This window comes from Chiroxiphia lanceolata, chromosome 1 (assembly GCF_009829145.1).
Source record: "Chiroxiphia lanceolata isolate bChiLan1 chromosome 1, bChiLan1.pri, whole genome shotgun sequence".
NCBI lineage: Eukaryota > Metazoa > Chordata > Aves > Passeriformes > Pipridae > Chiroxiphia > Chiroxiphia lanceolata.
The window spans coordinates 87,992,159-88,017,299 of NC_045637.1; the positions used below are offsets into that span (position 1 = coordinate 87,992,159).

General features: G+C 41.1%; 1 protein-coding gene across 1 annotated transcript in view; it reads right to left on the reverse strand.

Annotated features, from left to right (window-relative positions):
- Positions 1-3,938: 3,938 nt before the first annotated feature.
- The window catches only part of F13A1 (coagulation factor XIII A chain), a 60,863-nt gene continuing 39,660 nt past the window's right edge, over positions 3,939-25,141 (reverse strand). The window contains exons 9-15 of the mRNA XM_032685634.1: positions 19,880-19,983; positions 18,988-19,076; positions 17,990-18,143; positions 17,129-17,416; positions 12,970-13,130; positions 9,843-9,979; positions 3,939-5,906 (exon numbers count right to left, since the gene is read on the reverse strand). Of these exons, the coding sequence (XP_032541525.1) occupies positions 5,762-5,906; positions 9,843-9,979; positions 12,970-13,130; positions 17,129-17,416; positions 17,990-18,143; positions 18,988-19,076; positions 19,880-19,983 (1,078 nt within the window). The 3' untranslated portion in view covers positions 3,939-5,761. The remainder of the gene's footprint in view (positions 5,907-9,842; positions 9,980-12,969; positions 13,131-17,128; positions 17,417-17,989; positions 18,144-18,987; positions 19,077-19,879; positions 19,984-25,141) is intronic.

A 25,141-nucleotide genomic window follows, 5' to 3' on the forward strand; every position in this document is an offset into this window, starting at 1 on the left:
CTCTCAGTCACTGTCTTGCGTTACAGGTACTACTTAAATATACATTTCTCTAACATGCATATCTCGTCCTTACTCATTATCAGCTATTGAAACAGAGCAAGGCCTGAAAAGTTAATGCAGTGTAGCAAAACGAGGCCTGAAGAGTTAACTCTGAATGCATACCCTGAGTGAAGAAATGAAGAACTAAAACTCAAGGACTAACAGAAAATAACACATACATAAATATGACACACTGACATAAAGAGAACATAAAGTAAGGAAATAACAGAACATTAAAAATGCTAACATACACATAAATAGATATATGGAAAGAACACAGGAAGATAAGAGGAAAAAGGAGGGCCAGGGTCCAGAAACTCTTGCCAAATATCAAGAAATCCCTGCCAAATACAGGTTGGAATCAGCCAAATTAGAGGAAGTTCAAAAGTTTACTGAGGGAGAGGAGTAAGAAAGCGACCACCTGAGGCGGAAGTAACCACTGAGATTCTCCCCAAAATGAAGACCGTGCCCCTGACTCCGCCCTAACTCCACCTGTTATGAATATTATAACTACATGTTGCAATACTATGAATATTCATGTAAAATGATGCAATCTCTCACAAGAATTGTATAAATAGTCCAGCTGTTCACTGCCTGCTTTGGAACTCTTTGTCCAGCGCGAGCTGGGAGTTCCCCAACGTTGCTTGAATAAATACCTCGCTGCTTAAACACTAAAACTTTGTCTCTGAGCAGTTCCTCTGCGCCTTTTTTGGGGCACAAATTCGGCATCACTATCGTGCCAACTCCAATGTACAAGACAATCCCTCTACTTCCATCAACACTCACAGTATACTTTTGACTTTCCCCTTTCATAACAGGGCTATTAATTTTGGTTTGAACAAGCTCTGATAGCATTCCCACACCCTCTGATCTGGTCATCTTCGTCTATTGTGCCATCACTCAAGTTCAGAGGGTAGCACCAGCAGCCACAGCCTCCTCCTGGGGAAAAACAAGGGCAAACATGAAAGCAATATGCTGAGGAAAGGGTATAGCAGGAAATCAAGTCCCTAGCAGCAGAAAACTGCAAGGGGCCAGGCGTGTCACCCGTTTGGCAGAGCGTTTATTGATTAGTTTCAGTTCAAACCAATTATCACTGGTAGTACCAGTCACTAGAAAAGCCAATGCTCACTCACATTCTCTTACTTTGGTCCACAAATCAGATGCTGCTGTTGCTTGTGAAAGGTCACAGCTTGATGATAAGCTACCATCACAGACACTGGGACTTGTTAGGCTTTTTAGCTGTAAGAGCAATTATCTAATGACCTGGTATCTACTACCGACTTTGTTTTAATTTTTACATTGCTTTATCCAATTGCACGGTGAAATGTTTGTTGTTGTATGTACTTTTTGTAACTAGTAGATGGTAATAGCAAGTAGTTATTCTGTGTAGAATGAACTATTTACAACTGCAAAATAAAATGCAACATGAAAGTTCACTAGGATGGTGTGATAACAGGGGCCCTGACAGTGTAGGTGTTGGATGCTGCTGGAGGCTGCAGACTACAAATAGCTCACCAGTGGTTAATTACTGGTCGTCAAAGGGTACAGCATTAGCACGTAGGTAGGACAAATCCTAGGTGTAAGAAAGGAGAACAAACAACGTATACCCAACACATGCAAATTGTTGGGTGGAGAACAATTGCTTGGTGGAGAACCTGGGACACTGGTGACTTGCTGTTACACAGGCCCCCACCCAGACTGAAGACATCATATGGGCAGTATAGTGGTGCAGAAAAAGGTAGAGAAAGAGGAGTATGCTAGAAAGTTTATGTGTACCAGTTTTACTTGACATAATTTCAACTGTACGTGTTGGTATCATTGTAATAAAAATATAAGAATATAATTCTATCCTAATTATTTCACCTAATAATAATTCTCTGAGTAGACTATTTTTAGCAAGGGTAAAAATATATTCTTCCTAGGTGTGCCTGTAAGGTGTGCTTTCTTTTGATCATAACAAGATTTCGAATGTCAGAAACTGATGGGTACTGAAGCAACCTGCCTTGCAGCTTGGATGCAACAAGTTGGTAACAAATGAAGTGTGCTTTCAGGAATTCACACAGACTTTTTTTTTATTTGGCTTCTCTGACCTGCTGGACTGTGGGATCTGTGGAGGAAAGGGGGTTGGTTTTGGACTGTATCCTCCCCAGTGCATCTCTGAGATGTGATGGTTGTACTGAGGACACAAGTTCAGCCAACTCAAAAAAGACCCTCAGCTGAAGAGTTTGAAATCAGAAACTTTTTCATGTTTGAAGTTCCTCCAGATCTGAAGTTGCCAATCTGACATTATTATTGATTGATTATGTCCTACGTGTACATAAAGTGCAATCACAGCACTGTATTAGAGAGGGTTCAAGACATACTGAATCTTGAAACCATGACACCGTTAAAAGCTTAACAAAAACCAATATTTATTACCAAGAGGTGGCCAACAAAATGAACAAACCCAAAAGGGAGGAAGGAGGAGATAAATAAGCCCCCAGCACAACCTCCCCAGTTACCCAGCTGTTGCCCATAAAGTTATCTTACTGACCTAGCATGCCTATAATTACTCATAGCAGAAGCTGCATCCTTGGAGAGTCAGTGAGTTCACAAACTGGCAGGCATCTCTGCCAAATGGCAACGTTGTCCTTGAAGTAAAGCTAGCCCCTGCCAAGAAAGCACTATCTGTTTTTATACAATTAACTGAGTGACCACAACCTCCCAGGTGTGGCCAGCACCGCCCAGCCAGAGGTCCTCAGTCCCACCTCCTCGTTACGTAAGTGCATCTCTTCTGCGCACGCATGAGAACTTCGGAAATCCCCTAACGCACGCGCAGTATGTTTTGGGGGTTTTTCTTAATTGAGTCTGGGGGCGCTACTTCATCCTCCTCCTCCTCAAATTCTCCTTCACGTGACCTTGGAGGACAATTAGCCAATCACAGAACAACAATTAAAACAGTTTATACAAGAAGCTCTCTTCAAGGAGAACTTTCCTGTTTATCAGTGCTTGTTTTCCCATAACTTGGCAGGGAAAGAGTAAAACTTTCACAGGTGGCGGGGCCAAACACAGACCAAAAGTATCAGCATAATTAACCTGATACAAGCACTCACTGATTCTTCGGTCACGTTTTGCTCATGATTCATGTGACAGTCCATGCACAGGCTGACGAGAGGCTGAAATCTTAGAGGCTATCCTTATTTTGTCCTTAGGTTTTTGTGAGCTACTCTATACAGAGTGAAAAGGCTGGTGATGGCAAGGTCTGTTGACATCCCTGGTCTCTATTCCCAGCCATCACTTCTTTTTGTTTTAATATACCCCTCTATAAACGATAAATAAAAATACTTCCCGTTTCTTGGCAAATGTCACTTTAAAATTGGGATGTAGGTAAGGTTTCATTAGGGGCAAACTAGCCTCTTAATGGGCTCTGACCTGCTAAAGCAATTTCCAGAGAAATCTAGGGATTCTCTTTGATGGCACTAGTGATGTGCTCTGGAAACTATCACCTTCTCCAATGCATTAGGTAGTCAGTTGTTGAAATGGAAGGAAAACCAAATGAAAATAGTTAAACTGAGCCTGTAATTTTTTTTTACATTTAAATAAATGTGGGGTTTTCTCATTAGCAGCAAAGAAAGCACTTTTATTAGCACGGCTCAGAAGTGAATTTTCTAATTTTTACAATTAAAATGCAGCAGCTGGTATCTATAGTGCTACTAGGTAGAAGAAGTATTTGATCAAAATACAGGACACAAGACACAAGTGCAAACAGACACACTTTATTTTAAATTCTTATTACACTGTATTTATAAAATGCTTGGAATGGAAAGCAGGTTTATATGCAAGAGCAAATGGATAATTTTATTAGAAGATATAGACCCTGGTAAAACTGCTTAATTACTTAATACAGATTGTCACAAGTTTCTAATGCGGTCACATAAGCTGTATAAAATGAGTGTGCCCAGGCCTGACATGAAAGCCCCAAAAAGTCTGATTTTCCTGGATCCAGGGGTACTCCCTGAGTATACGAGGTGTTTTTGCTTTGTTCCACACACTTTAGTAAAATAACAGCCTGCAGTTCTCCCCTCTCCAGGACTTGTTTATTTTTAACAGCTGGTCACAGGTTTTGCAGGAGGCAATGTGGGCAATGTGTGGCAACAAGGGAGCTTTTCACCGAGACCATCAAATGCCATGGCCATACATGGTACAATACCCCCCCCCCCCGACGTTTAAAGAGCAAGAGGTTCCTTTTGACTTCTTTAGAAATTCAGTTAGCTCACCCGTGCTGTTAGTACAGGATATGCTCTTACACACTGTGCCCAGTGGAGAGTAGTTGCACCTTTGTCTCATGGGAAAAAGACCCCAAGAAGTATTTTAGGGAAGATGAGAAATGAACACCCAGCCCCACCCCTGGTGCCCTAGCACAGTGGGGTACATGGCTTAGTATGGAGCAGTACTCTGAATGGAAAACTACTGGAAATGACAGATTCAGAGCAGCTTCTGGGCAAGAAGGTCCTCAAGGGAGGAGTGATGCCTTAGGAGGCCCCACTGCACCTCACAGAGAAACACGCCATGAGAAAGGCAGGAAGCAGATCCAGCTTGTGGAATTTCTGACTCTCAGGATACATCTTTTTTCCTTTTCCAGCTGACCTATGTATTTCTGGGGTTACTCTTGTAACAGGACTTCACTTTGAAGTAGCCATGATTCCTGGGAACTTTCAGGCACTTTTTAATCTAAACTCATCTCCAGATTTTTAGTCTAAACTCACCCCCAGCTCCAGTGCAGGATATTTGTTAGGGTTGTGGGACTGGCAGGAGAAGACTCTCAGGCTCCCCCCTCCACTCCTCTCTTCTTCACCTCATTTACCAGTCTGAACTGCTCTGGGGTGATGAACACCCCCAATACATGCTCATGAGGGGAAATGGGTTTACAGGGTGGGTTCAGGGGAGGAAAAAAGACAAAAGGGTGAAGAAGGGAGAACACATCATACACAAGAGATGTGATACACCAGGAAATGCAAGTTTGGTGTGATGAATTCTGAGCAGGGATTTTCACCAAGCAAAGAAGAGGAACAGCATATCAACAGCACACGGGGTGGGATGAGGGTATGGAATACAGAAGTGAGTATGTGTGGGTGGCTGCACACATGAAAGAGTAGGAGAAAAAGCATAGGGAAGCTGCAAGAGGAAACAAGAGGCTGAGAATATTCTGGAGATAACACATCCTGAGATACTTTCAGCAAAGCCAGTTCTCTATGAACCTGAACATTATTACATTGTAAGATAAAGCAGACCCTTTAGCTAGAAATACCTGTTTCTATTGCAGCCTGAATGATCTACCATAATGTTGTGTAATTCAGTCTAAGAATTTATAATACTGGGTTCTTTTTTTTTTTATTCCCTTTTCAGTGAAATATCAGGCCTTAATTAAAACCTGAATGGAGCTGAATGGAGCTTTTCAAATTCTCTTGAAGCAGTAATGCAAAAGACCATAAATACAGGTGAACTATAGGAATAATATGACCTAGAATTGCCTTTAATTACATGTATCTAATTTTAAATCATTCACTATCCAGGTGCTTTTTCATGCTCTCCCCAGCCTTGCCAATTAGTTTTCTATATAATTTTTTTTCAATGCAAGGATGATCAAAATAACACCAAGCAAATTTACACCTCTACCTCTGCCACGCCCCTACCGTGATATTTTGAAATACAGCTAAATGGGAGAAGAAGGTAGCACCTTGGTTCATGGTTTCTGAATCTGGACATTCAGCTCACCATACACATGCCTCAAAGCATCACAATTCAGGCTTGCAATCAGCTTTCGTAACCCTGGTCGCATTGGGATGCATTTTACTTCCCAGGTCAATGTAGAATTCATTGGAATACTCCTACAGAAAAAAAGAAAAGTTACAATATTGTGATCAGTTGGCCAGTGCTCTCAACGTGCCACACAACAGAGAAACTGAAGGTGGGTAGTATAACACGTCCCAAATTTTTTATGTTTCACTCAATCTCATAAATGTCCACTAAATTACTCCCTCTGTCTTCTCTTCCTCTAATAACTGACTCTGTCAAAGCCTTTTCTAGCCTTTCCTCCAGGCTAATTTTAAATTTCCAAAATTAATTCATTTTCTTCCGCCTCCTGTCACTTCTGTCTCTTCATCATCTTCAGTATGACCTCCTTTACATCCAACATATATTTTTCTACTTTATAATTCCATTATTCCTGTTTCTTATAGCCTATAACCTGTTGCTGATTCCTTAAATGGTTAAACAAATTCTTCTTATGAAGTGTTCAGGGCATTCCCATGCAAGCCTAATACAGCACTGATGAGATGTTGAACCCCTCTGCCAGCTCCTGCTCTGAACCACCCTGCACCAGTTGTAATATCAACAGATCTCCTCACTGGCCACTTCAGATGACTCCTTCAAGTCCATACAAGTAAGTAAAAGTGTTCTTGGGACCCCTGCTGTTAACAGTTACTCTTGCATTTTACATTTTACGTTATGTATGACTCTTGATAACTCATACTATAAAGCAACTGTATTCTGCACTGCTTTTGATTTTCTATTTTTTGCTATGATTAAGATGCATGGAGAGCCTCAGGTACTGGGGTTTTGTATGTTCTCAGTACCTTCACTAAGTTCTGTGCAAGGATTTTGAAGGCTGATATTGATTGATTGTGTTTGGGAGGTGTCAGGATACAACTGCTCCAAAGGAACCAGTGCAGAAGGTAGTGTTGTAGGGAGCTCTTTATTAAAATGAATGTTCTTTTCCTCATCATTAAATAAGAGGATTATAAATTTAGGCAGTGTTCTCATCTCATACAACTATTGTATTATGCAAATAACTGAACAAAGTGAGAGCAAAGTAAGCCTATACTTCAGTCACTGTTTAAAATTCTCATCTGATAGGATTTGGTTCTCAGGTTCCATATCCTATGCCAGGGTCAGGACAGAAATGACTGCCCAGTCTTAGCACAAACTGCCACAAGACAAGAAACCTTAATTAGCTCTAAATGAGCTAGCCTGGAATCCTCCCACCTGAATATTTGTCTCAGTGCAAGTCTGCCCCTGGTAAAACAAGAGGTATTCTAGCTCCTTGGAGGTTAGCTTAGCATGGCACTGCACTGCATTTTACATATATGCTCATAGGTACCTTGGGGCATGTACCCAGTTTTAGGAAAAAAAAGCAAAGGAAGATCATATTTTTGGTAAGAGCATGTGCAGAGTGCTTCCAGAAGGTGTTTATCCTCTCTTTATCTTTGTTATTAATGAGAGGTATTCTGTTCCCCTTGGCTGGCCTGCCTGCATCCACCAGATGCCCAGTAAAACAGTAGCATGAAAATGCAGTGACTTCAATTGCTGCAGAAGGTTAAATATATTTTAATATGCAGATTTTATGGGATTTATCTGCAAGGGATTATCTGTATGGAAAGTGAAGAAGATATTACACAAGTCTGCTGTGCAGACTACACTTCTTGAGCAGTTGCGGGGGGCCAGATTCTCTAGGGATGAAGGGTTTTGGGCTGCATCTTTACAGTGTTTCAGTGAGAGAGGGTGGCACTTCTATCCTTGTTTTATGGTGCTATCCTCTCTGTGTATATATATACTTATATATATATATGTGTGTGTGTGTGCATGTGTGCGGGAAGACAACAGCTGTGCCGGGAAACCAAACCCACCTTTTCCTGTCTCTCTACTGTCCTATTTCTAAAAAAACTTGCTTCTCTCTACAAATGCTAATACTAGCTGAGCTTTGATGTGTAGAAACACCCAATGTGACTTACCTGCTAGTGTGAAAGCATGCTTGGCTATAATCCTTTTAACACCATCCATCATGGCCTGGTTAGTTCTCATTTGTCATGCAAAGACTATGCCCCGTGTAGGGATTGCTGCTGCCGAAGGCTTTTTCATGTCATGCTCCTCATTTGTCTGAGGCTAATAGCTAAATATTAATACCTATATCTATACATAGATTTTATGAATGGTCAAAATTGAAGCCCCCAGGCCACTACATTCCCAGAACAATGTGGTATCTGCTGGATCACACGCAACATGTTTTGTGGAGTCACACAAGTGATACAGAAAAGCTACCTTAAAAATACAGAGGTCAAAAGCCTTATCCCCACAAAGAACTGGAATAAGCTACATTCCATATATGACAGTCCCTGATAAACAGGGAAGTGATGGAAGCATGGGGAAAACCTAGAATGTGTTTAATTCTCCTTGCAAATGGAGTAAAGCCACTCTGATCTGATTTTTCCTGGGAGAGAACTCAGTGATGAATGGTTCTGCATAATATGCTGAGCCATCACCACACCAGAACCATTTATCACTTCGAATGCACGGAGATAAATGTGATTATTATTTAAATAAACTACAACTGCCCCCTGCTCTGTCCTCTGCGTGTATCACCTGCATCCTACATTCATCTGAGAGAAGTTAAATCTTAAAATGACTAAGCTGATCCATTTCCATTTTAAATGATGCCAAGGGCATTACTGAAAAGAGGAAAACATGGTGACAAAGGAAAATGACGTCTGTTCCATGAGTCATTTTTCTTCCTAACTCCTGTGCCTTTGATGCACCTGATAATTTTTGAATCCTTGAAGATGAGAGCAGCCCACATCAGGTTTTGGATTGAGAAGGATGCAGAACAACAGGGGGGGTTGGAATGGCTGGGCAGCAGTGAAGGCTATTGCTTCAACTTGTGTAACTCCTGTGGACCGTGCTGAGTCATGTTCAGCAGAGCCTGTGACATACCACGTGCACAAAGCAAGCACAGTATGATGCCCTTTCACAGTAATTTTTCTATCAGCTCCACTCTGGAGACTGGTTTTGATCTTTTTATTCCTGTCCCATGTGCAGTCAGGCCCAGACCTCCCCTACCAGCTGCAGAGGATGTTGACAATTTATGCAGCTCCTGAACACAGGCAATTTTTCAAACTCATTTTGCACACACCTGGGGACCATCAGCTCAGGTAATGATAGATAACACTGCTTTGGCTGCCCAAGACTAAGCAATGGCCGCAAAATTTTCCAAGGATCTCCATTATATACCCTGGAATTAGCTAATGCTAAGCTTATAGCACTCAATTCAAATGGGGAGAGGACTTAGGAAACAACTTGCTTAGTATACAGGTACCATGGTGTCAGCATGTACCATGAGAAAAATGAATGTGGTTTTCCTTTTCCTCAGGCCTGGGAGCACCCCGTGCTGGGAATGCTCCTCTGTGCCAGGGCAGCCCTGTGCAGTGGTGCTACTCAGGCGGAGCTGTGTGCTCACATACACACCACAGCTATGCCAGCAGGCTTTGCATCCAGCGCACATTTTGTGTCTTGACATAAGCTTGAAAAGATCATCTGAGGTACCTGAACATCTTGTATAATCATGATTAACATGAGCAGAGAAAAGCCCTTTTTGAAAAACAGCACAGGACTTGATTTGCACATACTGAGCGAGTGGCAGTAAACACTTCATGTGTAGGATAGTGGCTGTGATAGCGGCTTGTAGGTGCTATTGTCAAGTGCTAAAAATAATGTAATACAGTGAAAAAGTAAACTTCAGCTGCACTAGCAACTACCCACAATCACTACCTTTCCTCCAACCCTGGTACTGAACAGAAGAAATGCTGTTTTTCTGGACAACCTGATCTCTTTCAACTATTGAGGCCTATAGCTCCCCTGTGCATTGAATTTTAAAGTACAGAGAGAGTGTTTGAATTAAATAACTCAGCACAGCATTAGTTAGACGTCTCATGAACTTCCTCCCGTGAGTAAGCAGGGGATGAATTCCCAGCTAGTTCTGCTTTCTTCCCTACCTGAACTCCTTTTTTATCGTTCTCAGAACACCAGGTCCCTCGAGGCGGAGTGTGACGTTCTCCAAGGTTTGTTTCAGAGGATTGGTGAATTCCACAATCACGGACATTTCTTTACCAGCTACCAGCTCACCTTTGGTCTGCAAGACAAGGAAATGACAACTCTCCACAAACTGATAGTAACAAAATGTCCCATAGTGAAATCTGCAGGGTTAAATACGCAGTACTTGCAAGGCAGAAGAGGAAAGGCAATGGAGCACCCAGCAAAACAGCATGAGGCAAAAAAGACTAGTCAGAAGAAAATTGTTGCATGAGCTCACAGGTACCATTGCACATTTTTCTACCCACTGCAATTTTCCCTAAAGCTCCATGGCAGTCAGGAGGCAGGCCCTCATTTCCATAGAAAATCAGAAGTCTACATGTTGACAGTTCTGGAGCTGAGGTCCAACAGAGGGTGAGTCCAGCTAAGGGGGTCTCTCTCCCAGACTCTGCCCCACTCTTCAGGCTCCCCGTTGAAGTGAAGAGACCTGAAGCACTGAAGTTCATGCTCTGCTCAGGCTCCCCACCAGCACTGAAGAGCACGATCTGCTCAGGACATAAGCTGCAGAGAAGGGTAGGTCTTACTATCCTAAATTAGAAACACCAGGCTACATTGCCTGCACCTCTCAAAAGTGTTGTGCCCATCTTCCCCTTGCTTTGCAACCTCTTCTCATGCTCTGAAGGGTTTCTAACTCTGCACGTGTTCTCTACAGAGACATGAGGGCCATTTTTCCTCCAAATGCCTATGGAAGCAAAAAAGCAACACATTTTGCACTGGAAAATATTAAACTGTGAGACTAATGAACAGTGATCAAATTGACTTCCTTGTATATTACAGTACATAGCTGAAGGGATCTGTCTGTCCCTTTGGATCAGTGCCGGTAGTACAGCTGTCTGGAAAACATCTCCAAATGAATGTGGTTTTAAACAAAGGCTCCATGTGTAGGGATTTGGGGTTTTTTCCCCATGGAAATACAGCACTTCTCACAGAATATGTGTACTTGTTTTGCTCAGGCATGGGTTTTCAGCTGGTGGCTGGCTGATCTGTCAGCCCAGTTCATGGTCCATGAACTGATTTGAAGGGCCTTGAGAAAGGCAACTAAGAAGAACAAGTATCTTGTCAATAAATTTAAATTGCTCTTTTATAGGAGTATGACAGTTGCAAAAAGCTGCAAAGACTGTGGTCTAAGGGATTGCTGTGCACCAAATACTAATACATTGACTGGAGTAAAGGAGGGGATACAGCTAAGCTCTCAACAGCATTTGGGCACCTGAACTTGCAAATGACATCAGTGGCATCAGTCCTAGTCCAATTAGAGATCTTACATCCTCCTTGTTTCAACTGACTATTTAGAGCACTGTTACTTGGAGGGGATTCAAAATCATCTTGAAGTCCCACATATGCAACTGAGACCATGGTATCTATTTGCTGAGCTGATTTTTGTAATCTGCTCTCAAACTATATTAGAATGTGGTATAATTTCTTCAGCTATTAAGTCTGACAATCTCCTTAGACCAACAGAGAAAGCTCAAAGGTGTATTCAAAGATGTGAGGGGAAATACGTTTTTTCATTCTTCCCTCTCACCCTCACATTAAGAAATCTAGTCTGTCAGTCACATTCAGTGAAGAAATCTGACAAGAAAACTTGGGAGATAAACTTTCTCAGATTTCTTTAAAAAGCAATAAAGCTAAGTTTCCTCTATCAATACATAGATATATACACATGCACACACACAATTAAAAAAATGCAGCTATTAAAATTTCAGCATATTTTCACACATCACAAAGAAAGAGTGAAGAGACAAACTCACTTTTACTAGAAAAAATGGTTATTGGACAACAGCCTATCCTATATACTAAACATCCTTCCTTCATATCAGCAGGGAGGATAAACTATTTGGAAGCTGAAATTTGAAATGCTGTATAAGATGTTCTGTTTAAGTATTGAATTGAATATTTAAATTTAAAATATGGCTATTGAAGACAGCTATTTGAAGTAGCTTTTGTCTGTCTTGTTTAACTCCTCTCTAGAATGCTCAGTAGACCAAAAATATTTTGTTTGAAAATAAAATTATCTGATCAGAACACTGTGACATTTCTGAAGACCACGAAATGGAATGGATTTTTTTGCAAACTTCACTGTAATTTTGATCTACATTTTTAAAAGCCTTTTTCTGCAGGAGGCTGCAGTTCCTACATACATTATTGCATGGAAACCTGAACATTGGTTCAAATAAATATGTAGAGGGGAAAAAGTACATAAACTTGGATTTCTCTGAAGGTCACTCATTCGTGCTTCCTGAATAGGTATTTTAATTTCTTTTTAGTATTTGAAAAAAGCAGATCCAGTTTACAACACTCAAAGCAGATGAAGGCTTGGTGCTTTTGAAAATGAGACAATTTGTTTGCATGCTCACTTATACATGGAGAAGTCTAAGTCTCAACCCTGTCTTTGCTGTGCAACATAGGCTCCTTATCCTATCACAATCACTACACTTCTACATTTTCATAGGTACCATGTAGAAATGCTTCAGCTTTCAGGGAACACCACTGACATTCACAGAGTGGCAGCAAAGCACTGAAATCCAAAAAACATTGTCCCTAATCAATGCTGCCCATCCAAGTTTGGAGAAACTTTCCACTTTCCTGCAGAAGCTCTCCAAGCAAAATCACTTTAACTGCAGTGTTCTTCATTCTTCAGCAAGAGGCCTCTGTTCTATGTGCTTTAAATATAATAGACTTTTAAAGACTCGAGTGACTTGAGTGAGTTCTCTCTCTTAGAGTTTCTCCAGCTTTTTCAGATCTTTTCCCCTCCTTCCTCCACTGAGATCATTTCAGCTCTTTACTGCCAGTGCTGCTGTCAGCCTCTGTCTTCAATGTAGGGATACTCAATACAATATATAACATACCTATAAACCCTCATATACTCCAGGCAGACGCTGTTTTATAAGGTCCACGTTAGACTGACAGTCTAATGTGCACACACACACACATACACTCCCCCATCCCAGAAGTCAATGTGACAGCCTTGTAGGGAATAGCCTGTGTGCAACATGGTGGTCATTCACTTCCACCACAACCTTGAGCTACCTTGATCCGCAGGGTGGGAATTTCCAGGATGGTCGCCTTCTGCATGGCCAGAATCTTCCCCGTTTCATTGATCCGTGCAGTCACAAAGAAATGAAAGGAGGCTTGCTCCAGCAGATCACTCATGTACTCACTGGATTTGATCACAACATCGAAAGAGCTAGCTGAGGGGAGAAACAGGAAAGAAAAAAGGCATCTGAAGCAGTCTAATCACTAATTGCTCCTCCCCATCCTGGCCAGTGCTAGTTATATAAATGCCTTGGAAAAAAGGTTTATACAGGGTTTATACACAGCCTCTACCCAGTACCCTCAGTATGGGCCCAGGTCACTGTTGAAAGTTTCTAGGCACTACTACAAAATAAGTGAGAAGGAAGACTGGCAATACATATCTACTGGGCATAAAAGTCCAAACCAGCTTTTAAATGTAACTCCTGTAAATGTTTGCTTTTTCACTTTATTCCTGTGCTTCTTTTGCCTCTATTCCTGGAACAGGGATGCCACCAGAGCAGCAACTGTGGGTTGTGAGCCCATGCAGGCTAGATGAGAGACCACTTGCTCTCCAGGGCATCTCTGGATATCTGCCTTTGTTCTACACTGGACTTGTCTGCAAAATTTAGCAAGAGGATCTTCCTGTCACTAGCGTGCCCTCCAGAGAGCTTTCACGTGTTCCCTGACAAAAATTATTGGAAGGAACAAGTCCCCATAGGCTAGACAGTTGATATGCAGGGAATCATTAATTTTAACTATATTGAACTGCAATTCCCAGGCCAACAATGGTGTGAGAATGTGATGCAGAGAAGCAGATCTGCTAACAAAGTGACCAGGCAGAATATATAGACGTGAGGCTCTTGTCTCCATAAACATTCATTATAACCCTAGTAAACACATTGAGATCTCCCATCTGTTACCTACGATGATTACTGTTGTCTGTTATTTGTATTGTATTTGTGACATACACTGTAAACACTGAGATAATTGAACTCAGTTGGGTAAATGACATTCACCCCTTTTTACTCTTTTGATCTGCTCACATCAAAACCAGTTCCTTGATTTGGTTTCAAAGCTATTCCCTTGATGACCACCTGACCTGGATTTACTAGGCCAGCCTTAAATTTACTTGATGTGCTCCTGCTCCCTCCCTCTCGCTCTGCATCTTGTGCAAAAGAATTTCCCATAATGCCCTTAACTGTAAATTATAAGTCAGGCAAGGTATTTCTCTTCTGAGAAGTAAATAAGTAAACAAGTTAGTTACAATCTAAGAGATATTTACTTTACAGTGGAAGAAAAGACAAACTTTTCTGTTTAAATTTAATCACAACAGGAAAAAAAGAATAGACTTCCATTTCGTTAGCACTGGTTGTGCTGGTAAGTTGCCAGTACCACTTACTGCACCTGGGAAACCCAAGGAAAACACAACATTGAGCCTTACAGCCTTTCAAAAAAAACCAGAGAAAACTAAATATAACTGAGTAAATGCAAGAGCACCTTTGAAGGCAGTGGAAGGTTTAAGCTATTCAAATCCTCAAAGAGATTTTCAACCCACACGATTCTTTTAATCATTATTCTGAAAATCATTTATTCGTTTCCTGTTTGAAAACTTAGTTTCCTTCATACTTTCAGCAGCATGTGCTGGAAGAATGCCTTTGACACATCTTTATTGTATTGTAATATTTTTGTTACATATATATATCTGTATATATAAAGCATACATATATATATACACACACGCTTCTTGCCATGAACAAAGCCTACAAATCCTGATTGAGTGCCTCAGAAGGTATTCTCCCATTACACCCCTGACAGAATGTTCTCATACACTTGGAAATAACCATGCTGCATCCCTTCACACTGCCCATCTGGTCAGCCATTATTCCTGATTGCACATGTACTCCTTTCTGAGGCAAAAGAGAAAGAATTTATGCTTGAGTTTCATGTATCACCTTCAGAGATGGTGTAATTTGTGAGGGGTTTTTGTCCTGTTGCAGGACAAAGTGCCCCACAAGTCAATGACTGTAGCTCAGGTATAAGCTAATTTCCACCTTGAAAGGTGGGAATACCTTTAAAAATGTCTCATTGGCCAGAAGCAGTGATGGGGACATGCTCTTGGTACATATGCATGAAAATCCATGTTCCGTTCTCTCAGGTGCCTCTTTCCAGTCTGCGTTCACTCGCCATAATTCAATTCAGAGTTTCCAGCATGATTTCAAGAAGCTTTTTACAAACCATTTACTTAACTTAGAAAAAATGAATTATGGGGCTAAGAAACATCTATTCATTTAATTTCTTGCAAAGAGGAGATAGGCGAGCCTCAAAGCACTGCAGAAGCTGTAATTTAGATAATAATACCTTACAGAGACTTTTGATGCAAGAGCAGACATAAATAAGTCCTGGAACTAAGTACAAATCACAGCCAGAAAGTGTAGATATTTGCACCTCTCCTACAAGATGACTGAATTTTTCCTCATCAAAGAAGTGGTACAGCATTTATCCAAGACCATTGAAAATTATTTTTTTACTGTACCTGGCCAAGTCTCTCAAAGTCTTGAAGTATTTCAGATCAAATATTTACTAACTGATGTAAGCCACTATAAACCACTATAAGGCACTGTGTTTTGATAGGCTGTGTTGGAACAACCCAGTGATCATTTCCAGAACCCCTACAAATGATCCAGGGAGTTAAGAAGAACCAGTGAGCAGCTGTCAGGGTTTTGTTACAGACCAGAGGTAGGTGTTTTATTAACCTTCACCTGTAGATCCCTATCAAGTGGACTTCTACTTTATGGAGATTAATTGGCTCCAAATAAAACATGCAGTTTTAGATTATGTTCAAAGCGAGGAAGAAAGAGGATATTTTTTTCATGGCATGACAGGAACTGTGGTCCCATGGAGGCTTCTCACTGAGACAAAACTCCGAGGAAAACTGAGGAAAGAGGGCTCACAGTGTCCCTTGGGCTGGGATGAGGTCAACAAGACAGATGAGAAAGGTCAGAGGTCAGCTAGGGTTGCTGTGATCCAGCAGCAGACCCAGATCAGGAGGCCCATCCTTCGGGCTCCCAAAGTCCCGCCACTCCTGTTGTGCTCAGAAAGATTGCTTTTGCCCAGTAGCAGCGTCAAGAAGGAAAAATCATTGCTCCTGACAGTCTCAGCAGCAAACTCAAGTGGAGGATCCTCTGACTCAGCCTCATAAGAGGACATTTTCATCACTTCTGCTGACCTGAAGGCACTGACCAAGGACACTAGCCTGTCAGGAGAACAAGTGATTGGCAGTCACTTTTTACTAGAGAAACCAAGGATCTACAGCCAGCCTGCTTGATAGGACTTCAGAGTACAGCATGTCCCTCAATCCTTGCTGTTTTCTTACTGGAACTGTGACAGCTGACAGGAAATAGGTTAGTTATGTGCAAATTAAAAAAGGAGAATGTCCTGCTCCCCTACTTTGAGGAGTGCAAAATACTGCCTTCAGCTTCCTGAGCTAGCCTGCCAGGAACCACTTTTCTCATGAGAAGGGGGAGGTAGGCTGTCCCTACTGCAGTTCAGAGGGCACCTTTACAGGAAAAGTAAATGCTGTCTCTGTAAAGATAACTCACCTTTGGTGTTCTTCCTCCCCAGCTGACAGATGTCCCTCCTCTATAATGACACATTTTAGTTACATATAAACTTTATAGATCACTGTAAATACAAAATCCTGAACCACCCAGTCCTCCAAAGCCAGATATACACTTGAATGTACTCAGAGCTTGTCAGCTTCTACCAGGTAAGATGAAGTATTCACTTTTTTGTCTCTGTATATGATACCCTGTAGAACCAGACCTTCTCCTTCGCATGCTAAGATGCTGTTAGGAGAATGAAAAACAACAACTTGCAGCTTAATATCTGTGCTCCTTTGCTTTCTTTTGTACTAAATAAGAAAAATAAACAATTCCCAGACATGAGGCTTGGTGTAAGAGAGCATTATGCAGGGAGCAACAACCCAAAGAAAACAGCCTCAGCTCTAAATGACCACAATATATGGGCCATAGCTAGGAGTGGGACCTTCTGATACTAAATACAATATCCTACCTCTAGCTACTAGAATTGCCTCTACCATGGGTAAAAGCATTGGTGACAGTCAATAAGACAGAAAAAAAGCTAGCAGTTTTGAAAACAACTATGCAAGTCTTACATGAAGACGGTTCCAGTTTTGCACTGAAAGAGTGTCTCTTGAATTCACTTTTTGGGACTCCTGTATAAAACACTATGTTGCCTGAAAGGTAGGTAGTAGCAGTGTAGGAGTTGCGACTTCTGTTCCTGAAAGTTATAGTGACTTTAAAGTCATTGCCAAGGACTGCCTTTTGCACTTGGAAGTCCATGTCAATATCGGTTTGCGGCTGATACGTGGTATCTCGGGTAGTTTGCTTTTTAACTCCATACATCACAGCAGTCTCAAGAGCCAGTCTCTCTTCATCTGAGCCTAGAAATAAATGAAAATCAGATTTAGAAAAGAAACAGGAATACTGCATTAGCCCACCTACTGTTCAGAAGGGTGCATTTTCCATAGTTTGTAGTAGCTGAAATGACTGAATGAGGACAGTGAACTTTCCTAGGGTAATGTTATTATTAAGAGAACTTCACAGCTTCCAAGTGAGTTGGTATTTAAGCCCTGTTGGACAAATTGGTGTAGCTGAATTCCTATCAATATGGCCACATTGATTTACTCTTTGCAAATATCTGGCCTGAGTAAGAAGTGTCTAAACAGCTGTACAGAAAAGAAAACCTTGAATTGTTTTGAATGCTTTGAGTTGCTCCATGACTACAGTTTACTCAGTACAAAGCATTTCTGAGTGGCAAAATTTGTGCTCTCTTTGTGCCTTGTGATCAAGGTGTCTACGGTGTTTCTGGGATGGACTTACAAATAAAGAGTTCCAGAGGGCACTTTTGCACCTTCTCATGAAGATCCCTTGGTGCCAGACATTTGCAAATCCATCATGCAAGATCTGACCAAGGTACATGTACCCTGGTATGGTCCCACCCCATTTCAGGTTACCTTCTCGGAACTTGTACTCCTCAGTAATCTCCACCATTCCATCACCTCCAACTTCCTTGGTCACAATCAACTGCCCAATATGGGTTGTGTCAATTTTTTCTATCACTTGGGTTCCGTTTTTCTCCATTCTTGAGAAAATAATGTCACTATTCACCTATGAAATTAAATGAAAAAAGATTGAGATACATGTAAGTAGAGAGAGGTACAGAAGCTAGCCTATCTCACCTCAAAACAATGACACGTTGACTTGACAGTCCATTGGTTACCCACATTGAAGTTTCACATTTAAAAGTAGTCCTATGCTAAGATGCATTTTACTATCCACAGTTTCAGAAGAACAGAGAGTGTAAACTTGAGTAGGTTAGAGAGAGATAAATTTGGGGAACATGATTACACATTTCTTGCACCAAGAAGCTTTAGAAATAAAGAGGGGAATGCTTAACAGATAAAATAACTTTATTCTTTTCTGTCCTAAACTATATACAATTCAATTAGAGAGAAACATGTCCTGTAGCTGCTGTAATTCTAGGCACACCACCTCTGGTGATGCAAGAGGTTAAAACTCCAGACCAGGCCCTCTAGCTCCTTATTGAGATATTTCCCTCTCAGATCTGAGTCAAATCACCCATGTGAACTCTCCATTACCCATAACAGCCAAACGGAATGTGGTGAACAAAGATGAGCAGCTAGAGCTAGTAACCCATTTGCCAGCATAGCTGAATCTTGGAAGGAAAAATGACCATAGCCTGAAGTTCCAATTGTGTCAGAGTAGCTTTTTCTGCTTATTACATTGGTGAGCAGAGATCAGAGAAATCTCTGTCATTCATTAGAGCCATATCACACCTGCTGGCCTGCATGTCAAAATATGAGATTGTTCTGTCATATGAAGCATATGTGAAATAACTTCTCAATCCATAAATGGTGGTGGAGCCCTATCTTCTGTCTCACTTCGGTCTCACTGATATCATTCATTGCAATAAAAATTTTCATGTATATACCTCAGCATAGACAAAAGGAGCATCAAATTGGAAGCAAACATGACCATGTTTAATGGCTTGAACTGAGGCTGGACCACACCTGTACATACCTATGGGGAGAAGAGAGATAATATCAGAGACTAAATTAATTAAAAACATGTCAGAATGCTATATTTTCTCAAAGAAAAGGAATTCTTGGGGTTTAGCTTACTCTTTTAATAGTTTCCAGGAACTATGATCAAGAAACAAGAAGCTTAATTTCTGTTACCAGCCCTCTGGACAGCACAGACTCAAGTCCGGAACAACCTGATGGTTCAGTACCTTTAATGGCACCATAAAGCCCACTGTAAGTCTCAAGTGCTTGAAACACACTTATAGCTGATTTTGGTTAAAGCAGATACTTTTGGGAGGACTCAGTTACACCACACGTTGAGACAGATCTCACTGCAAATTTGTGAAGCATGTATTTTAAGGACTGGAAAATTAAGGACTGGGAAGAAATAGCAGTGGCTTTTCACTTTTTCTCTCCTGACTACTGTCTGTTCAGGAAGTTTAGCTAGAGTTGCGTAAAATGAAGGAGAACTAATTTGATCAGGATCTTGTATAGATGCTCTAAAATTTCTGAAGCCATCTTTGGCAACATGATAATCTCTCTTCTGTACCAAGCAGGACCTTTGTCATGCAGGATTTTATGCCCATGCATCATGATCAGTGTTATAATAAGGACAGATTTCTTTTAGAGCTCAAAACATATCAGGATAAGGCTCTGAGCACAGGTGACTTTGGTTTATCTGGTTCAAGATGTTGTCACTGGCCATATGGTGCCACTGGCTCAGCTTTCATCAGCTCATTGTTTGCCACAAAGAACCCAAACATTAGAAAGTGAGCTAAGGAGGACTTCAAGCAATATTACCATCACTGGTTTCTTGAGGTGTCCCATCAACAACCTGCCATCCTCCAAAACCAACAGGAAGATCAGGTCTGGTCATCCAAGCTTCATTCCAGCAATGATAATTCCTTAGACAAAAGATGGGACCAAAATATTAAATTATTGGAAAGAAGCATACAGACCAAACAAACCTGTGTATTTATGCCCTGCCATTTTTTCAATAACAAAGTTTGCCAATTCAAGGACAAAATAGTTGACTCTTGTAAAAGAACAGGTTTTTAGGTTTAAAAGATTGATACCTATTTGTAAAAATCTGAAATTCACAATCCTTCATTGTAGTTTCTTCACTGCAAGTTGAAGAAGCTTTTTTACATCTTCTGATGTGTTCTGAATGTGAATGTCTCAGAAAATATGCTAGTGTTTGAGACTGTTGGGGTAGATGTAGAGCTACACAAACCAGAATCCCTTTCCAGTCAGACACCTCCACTTCAATCTGCCTGCAAACTTCGAATCTTCAAGCCAATGAAGCACAGTCTGCTTTATAATTATTAAGACCCAAGCTTGGGCATCTCTTACTCCATGACGTGCAGTGTGCAGTTTTCATGGCTCAAAAAAACCATGCTTAGCTTTCCCATGTTGGTTGAGAAAAAGACCATGCATAGCCTTTCTAAGACTATTCTCACTGTGTGTTCCTTATAAGGTTTTCCCAGTGTGTCTTGCCAATGAGGGCATTGTCCTGGAACACACAGTTTTTCATAAAACCCACCTAGAACCACTGTGGGCCAAGTCTTGCCTTTAGGGCCCAGGACAGTATGCTGAAAGGTGAAATTCTGAAAGTAGTTCATCTAGGTGCTCAGGCTTGAAATGCTCCCACCTGGCTGGGTGTTCAGGAAAAGAAAAAAGCACTACAGGACCATCACAGTCTACCCAGGATGTTTCAAAGATGAGTAGAAAAGAAAGACAGATCTTGTAACTTTCTGCAATGATACTGGCACTCAAGGGAGAACACAAGCAAGAAGATCTAGGAAAAGGGTCTTGTAGTAAAGCCAGCAAAGGGTTTGAATTTTACTACTGCAAAAAAATAAAAGAAGGAAGGAATAGAGAAAGGCACAATTTTGCTTGCAAATTATATATATCCTACAGCAGTTCTGAATAAAATTACATCTGTATAGCTGCTGATATAGCCCCTAGTACACGCAATGATATTAGCAACCAAAATGTGGATTGTTAAACTCTGACCATGTCATTAATAATACGTGAAAACCAGCCATGGAGTCAGAAGGATATGAGGCTTGTCTAACAAGGCATTTCAAAGTGGAAATGAAAGCTTGGATCAGGGTAAAACTTGTCAGTTAGGAGAGTTAATGAAGCAGCACTACAGAAAAAGGAATTATTCAAGGAAAATGACACACACACAGAGAATTTTTGATGCTGCTGAGAGCAGGCAGTGCTGAATCATGCTCACAGAGCTTTGCTGAGGGCTACCAGAGGATGGGATGGCACTTCACGGTAGGTGAGTATTTGAATACTGCTATGCCAACACGTGAGAAAGCCAATCCCTGCCGCAAAGCCTTTACTGGTTCACTTTGAATCAGTCAGATGTGTCTTTGGCTTTGTGTTCTGCAAAAGAAGAACCTGAAGAGCAGAAGGGAAGGATGATAAAAGCAAGGGGTTGGGTTGAACAGCATGGAAAATGGCAGATCTACTTCAATTCTGTAATTAGGCAATGCAGCTTTTTCTATATTTTTTTCCGTATTCATCTTAGGGACAGGACCTTTCTTTCTGGTTTCTGTTGGTGTAGTGCTGGACACAACAGGATGGCAATTTCTTTAGGTCTGCTGCCATGCAACAAGCAACAAGCAAGGGTAGTGCCTTCTCAAATCTTTGTTCGTGAAGCCTAGCCATGATGCTGCCATGCAAATAACAAATAAACTTTAGGATATCGAATGTGAATGGACAGAAAGACATTGCTTGTAAAACAGTGAACATTAAGGAAAGTAGGGATGAGGGGAACATTTGCTTCTCCAAAATGTAGCAGAAACTTCTTTAGTAGAAGTGAGCATAGCTGAAGAGGTGGTTCTGCAACCATAATTTGTTAAACTGACCCTGTAATTCTTGTATTCTACAGCAAGCCTGAGACATTAAAAAAAGCAAGAATGGCAATACAGATCAATGTAGTGACCATTAAATATTTACAGAGATAATTACAAATAGACTAAACAAAGCAATGGGGAAATTAATAAAAGATGACCAGGTGGGTTTTATGCCTGGAAGACAGTTCAAGAAGGGCAGTTCGTACTGTTTATGGGACAGGCACATGATGGAAAAAGCTGCTGTCCTTTTACTAGCTAACAGGTTCAGGCATTGAGGTCAAGAGGGGCACTGATAACATTGTTAAGAAATTAGAGCAAAGGTATCTGGAAGTGAATGGGAAAGCAGAGGTCTCAGAAAGGCTTTCTACACAGGCCTGGGCATGGGTGGGGTGACATCAAGCAAGTTTCTGTTGAGGTACTGATGTCGATCTGCTTGGACCTCACAGTAGGAGTGAGTCTTGATTCCCATCCAAAAGAAATATTCTATAAGTGTCTTTATATCATCATTAAGAAAGACAAGGAGAACAAAGTAAGGGGACAGAGACAGTACTGATGGACCCAAATCCGGCCAGCTTTATAAAAATAACTTTTTGCAAAGTCTGTGTAATTTTGTATATGTGTTTTGTTGGTGGTGTTGTTGTTTCCTATCCTGAGGGAGAAAATGATTTTTAATAAAAATAAATAAACATCAAATAACATTCAGAGGGAGCCCCACACTGAGATTGATTGGACTAAAAATTCTGGCTCCAAATATCCCTGAAGTCTGAGAGTATTTAAAACCTGAAGATAGATCAGCTTCAGCAGTACAAGGCTGGAGTACAAGTACAATAGAAATGATATATTAATAGAGAAAAAGAGCTTTGCTTCCAGTTTTCAGGAGATTATAAATAAAATTGAGAAATGCATTTAAAAAAACCCATTATAAATACCTTGAGCTTGTCCTCTTAAAAAAAAGAAATAAAATAGACATTAAAAATAAAATCAAGGTAAAGACACAAGCCAATAAAAGTCGGCACGTGGGCTACCATGGAGTGTTACAGAGTAATGAAAAGAAAGGACACAGAGGAGAAATGAAAAGAGGTATATATATTAAGTTGTGCCCAAAGGGTTATGTGCACCATGTACTAATAAATGCACCAGGTGGATAAAAGGATGAACAAGGTGGTTCAAAAAGTATTCAAGCCAAAGAAAAGCAAATGTGGGATGAGAGGATGAAATGCCAGTGTAAAGGTCCGTATGGATTTCAGTGGAGCTAGGATGATTGTGGATGATCTGACCCTGTCCCAAAAGAATGGAAAAAACCAGGATGGAATTAAGAAGTCTTGGGAAACAACTGGGAAAAAGAGATGTAGGGAAGTAAAAAGAAATGTCAAAAGTGAGTGAGAGGTGTTATATACACCAGGTTAGGAGAAGGAGAGAAGAAGAGATGAGACAGTGAAAAGTCTGAAGCATAGCAATGATTCATTACTGGGTGTGTATGGACTGAGCAGTGAAGCAGCCAGTCACTAAGTCTTGTTTCACATCATTTATAGGCAGAGGAGGTTTCAGCTCTCTGAGCCATAGAAGGACTAGCCCCATGAGACCTACTTAGGTCCTGCTGTCTCATAGACCAGATGTAAAGGATCCTAAGAGGAGGAAACAAGGCAAATAGCAGGACCACAGCTCTGTATTTCAGGAGAATAGGCTAAGACCTGTTTAAGGTCTTGCTTGGAAGAATCCCATGGGAGGTAGTTCTGGGTAGAAGATGGATCCAGGAGAGCTGGTTGTTTTTCAAGGGTCATCTCCTCCAAGCTTAGGAATCATCCATCCTTGTGTGCAGGAAATCAACCAAAAGTGGCACAAGTCCACAAGGTGGTCCCAGTTAAACTCAAACATTTAAAAAAAAGGTGCTAAGAAAGAGGGAGAAGTGACCAGAAGGAATACAGAGTCACTGTTTGAGCATGCAGGGACAGGTTTAGGAAAGCCAAAATACAGATCAAACAGAGTATGTCAAGAAACGTGAACAGCAGTAAGAAAGACAAGTACATCAGCATCAAAAGGAAGACTACAGAAAATGCGGGGCTGCTGCTGAACAGGGCAGGCGACCTGCTGACAAAGCATTAAGAGAAGACCAAAATATTCAATGTCTTCTTTATCTTGGTTTTTACTGCTAAGGTTTGCCTTCAGCAATCACAGCCCCTACAACCAATGTGAAAGTTTGGAGTAATGAAAACTTACCATCTGTAGATGAGTAACAAGTTAGAACTAGTTAAACACACTGGATACACACAAGTCCAATGCATCTGATGGAATGAACCCAAAAATGCTGAGGGAGCTGGCCAATGTTACTGTAAGACAATTCATATCTATCTTTGAAAGATCATTGCAATTGGAGGAGGTTCCTGAGGACTGGAATGAAACGAATATCACTCCATTCTTCAAGAAAAGGAAGAAGTATCCAGGGAGCTACAGACTTGTGAGCCTCACCTTGAGCCCTGGCAAGGTTATAGAGCAAGTTCTGGAAAACATTTCCAAACATATTAAGGACTAGGTAATTGGCAGTAGTCAGCATGGATTTACAGGCAGCCAGGTTTGTCAGCTGTGCCTGACAAAGCTGATAGCTTTCACTGATGAAGTGAATGATTGAAAGGACAAGGGGAGAAGAATGCATGGAGATTGACCCTTTTGACTTTAGCACCATCTTCTAGAACATTCTCATAGACCAACCCTTGAACTATAGACTAGACAAATGGACAGTAAAATACATTGAAAACTGGCTGAACTGCTGGGATCAGAAGGTTGTGATTAGTGGTGTGAACTCCAGCCAGAGCCTAGTCATTAGCTGTGTACTCCAGAGGTCAATACAGGGTCCAGTACTATTTAACAGCTTCATTAATGACTTGGATTACAAGACCCACTGCACCCTCAGCAAGTTTGCTGATATAGAAAACTAGAAGCAGTAGATGATACAACAGAGACTGCACACAAGGAGAAGGTAAAGCAGCTGGGACTGTTCAGCCTGGAGATGAGAGGGCTCAATAGGACCTTATCCATGCGCATAAATGCTGGATTACGGAGTTGAGGGAAAGAAGACAGAGCCAGACTCTTCTCAGCAGCCCAGTGACAGGACAAGAAGCAACAGGCACATATTGAAACACAGAAAATTTTATCTGAAGATCACGAAACACTTTTTTACTGTGAGAATGGTTGAGCC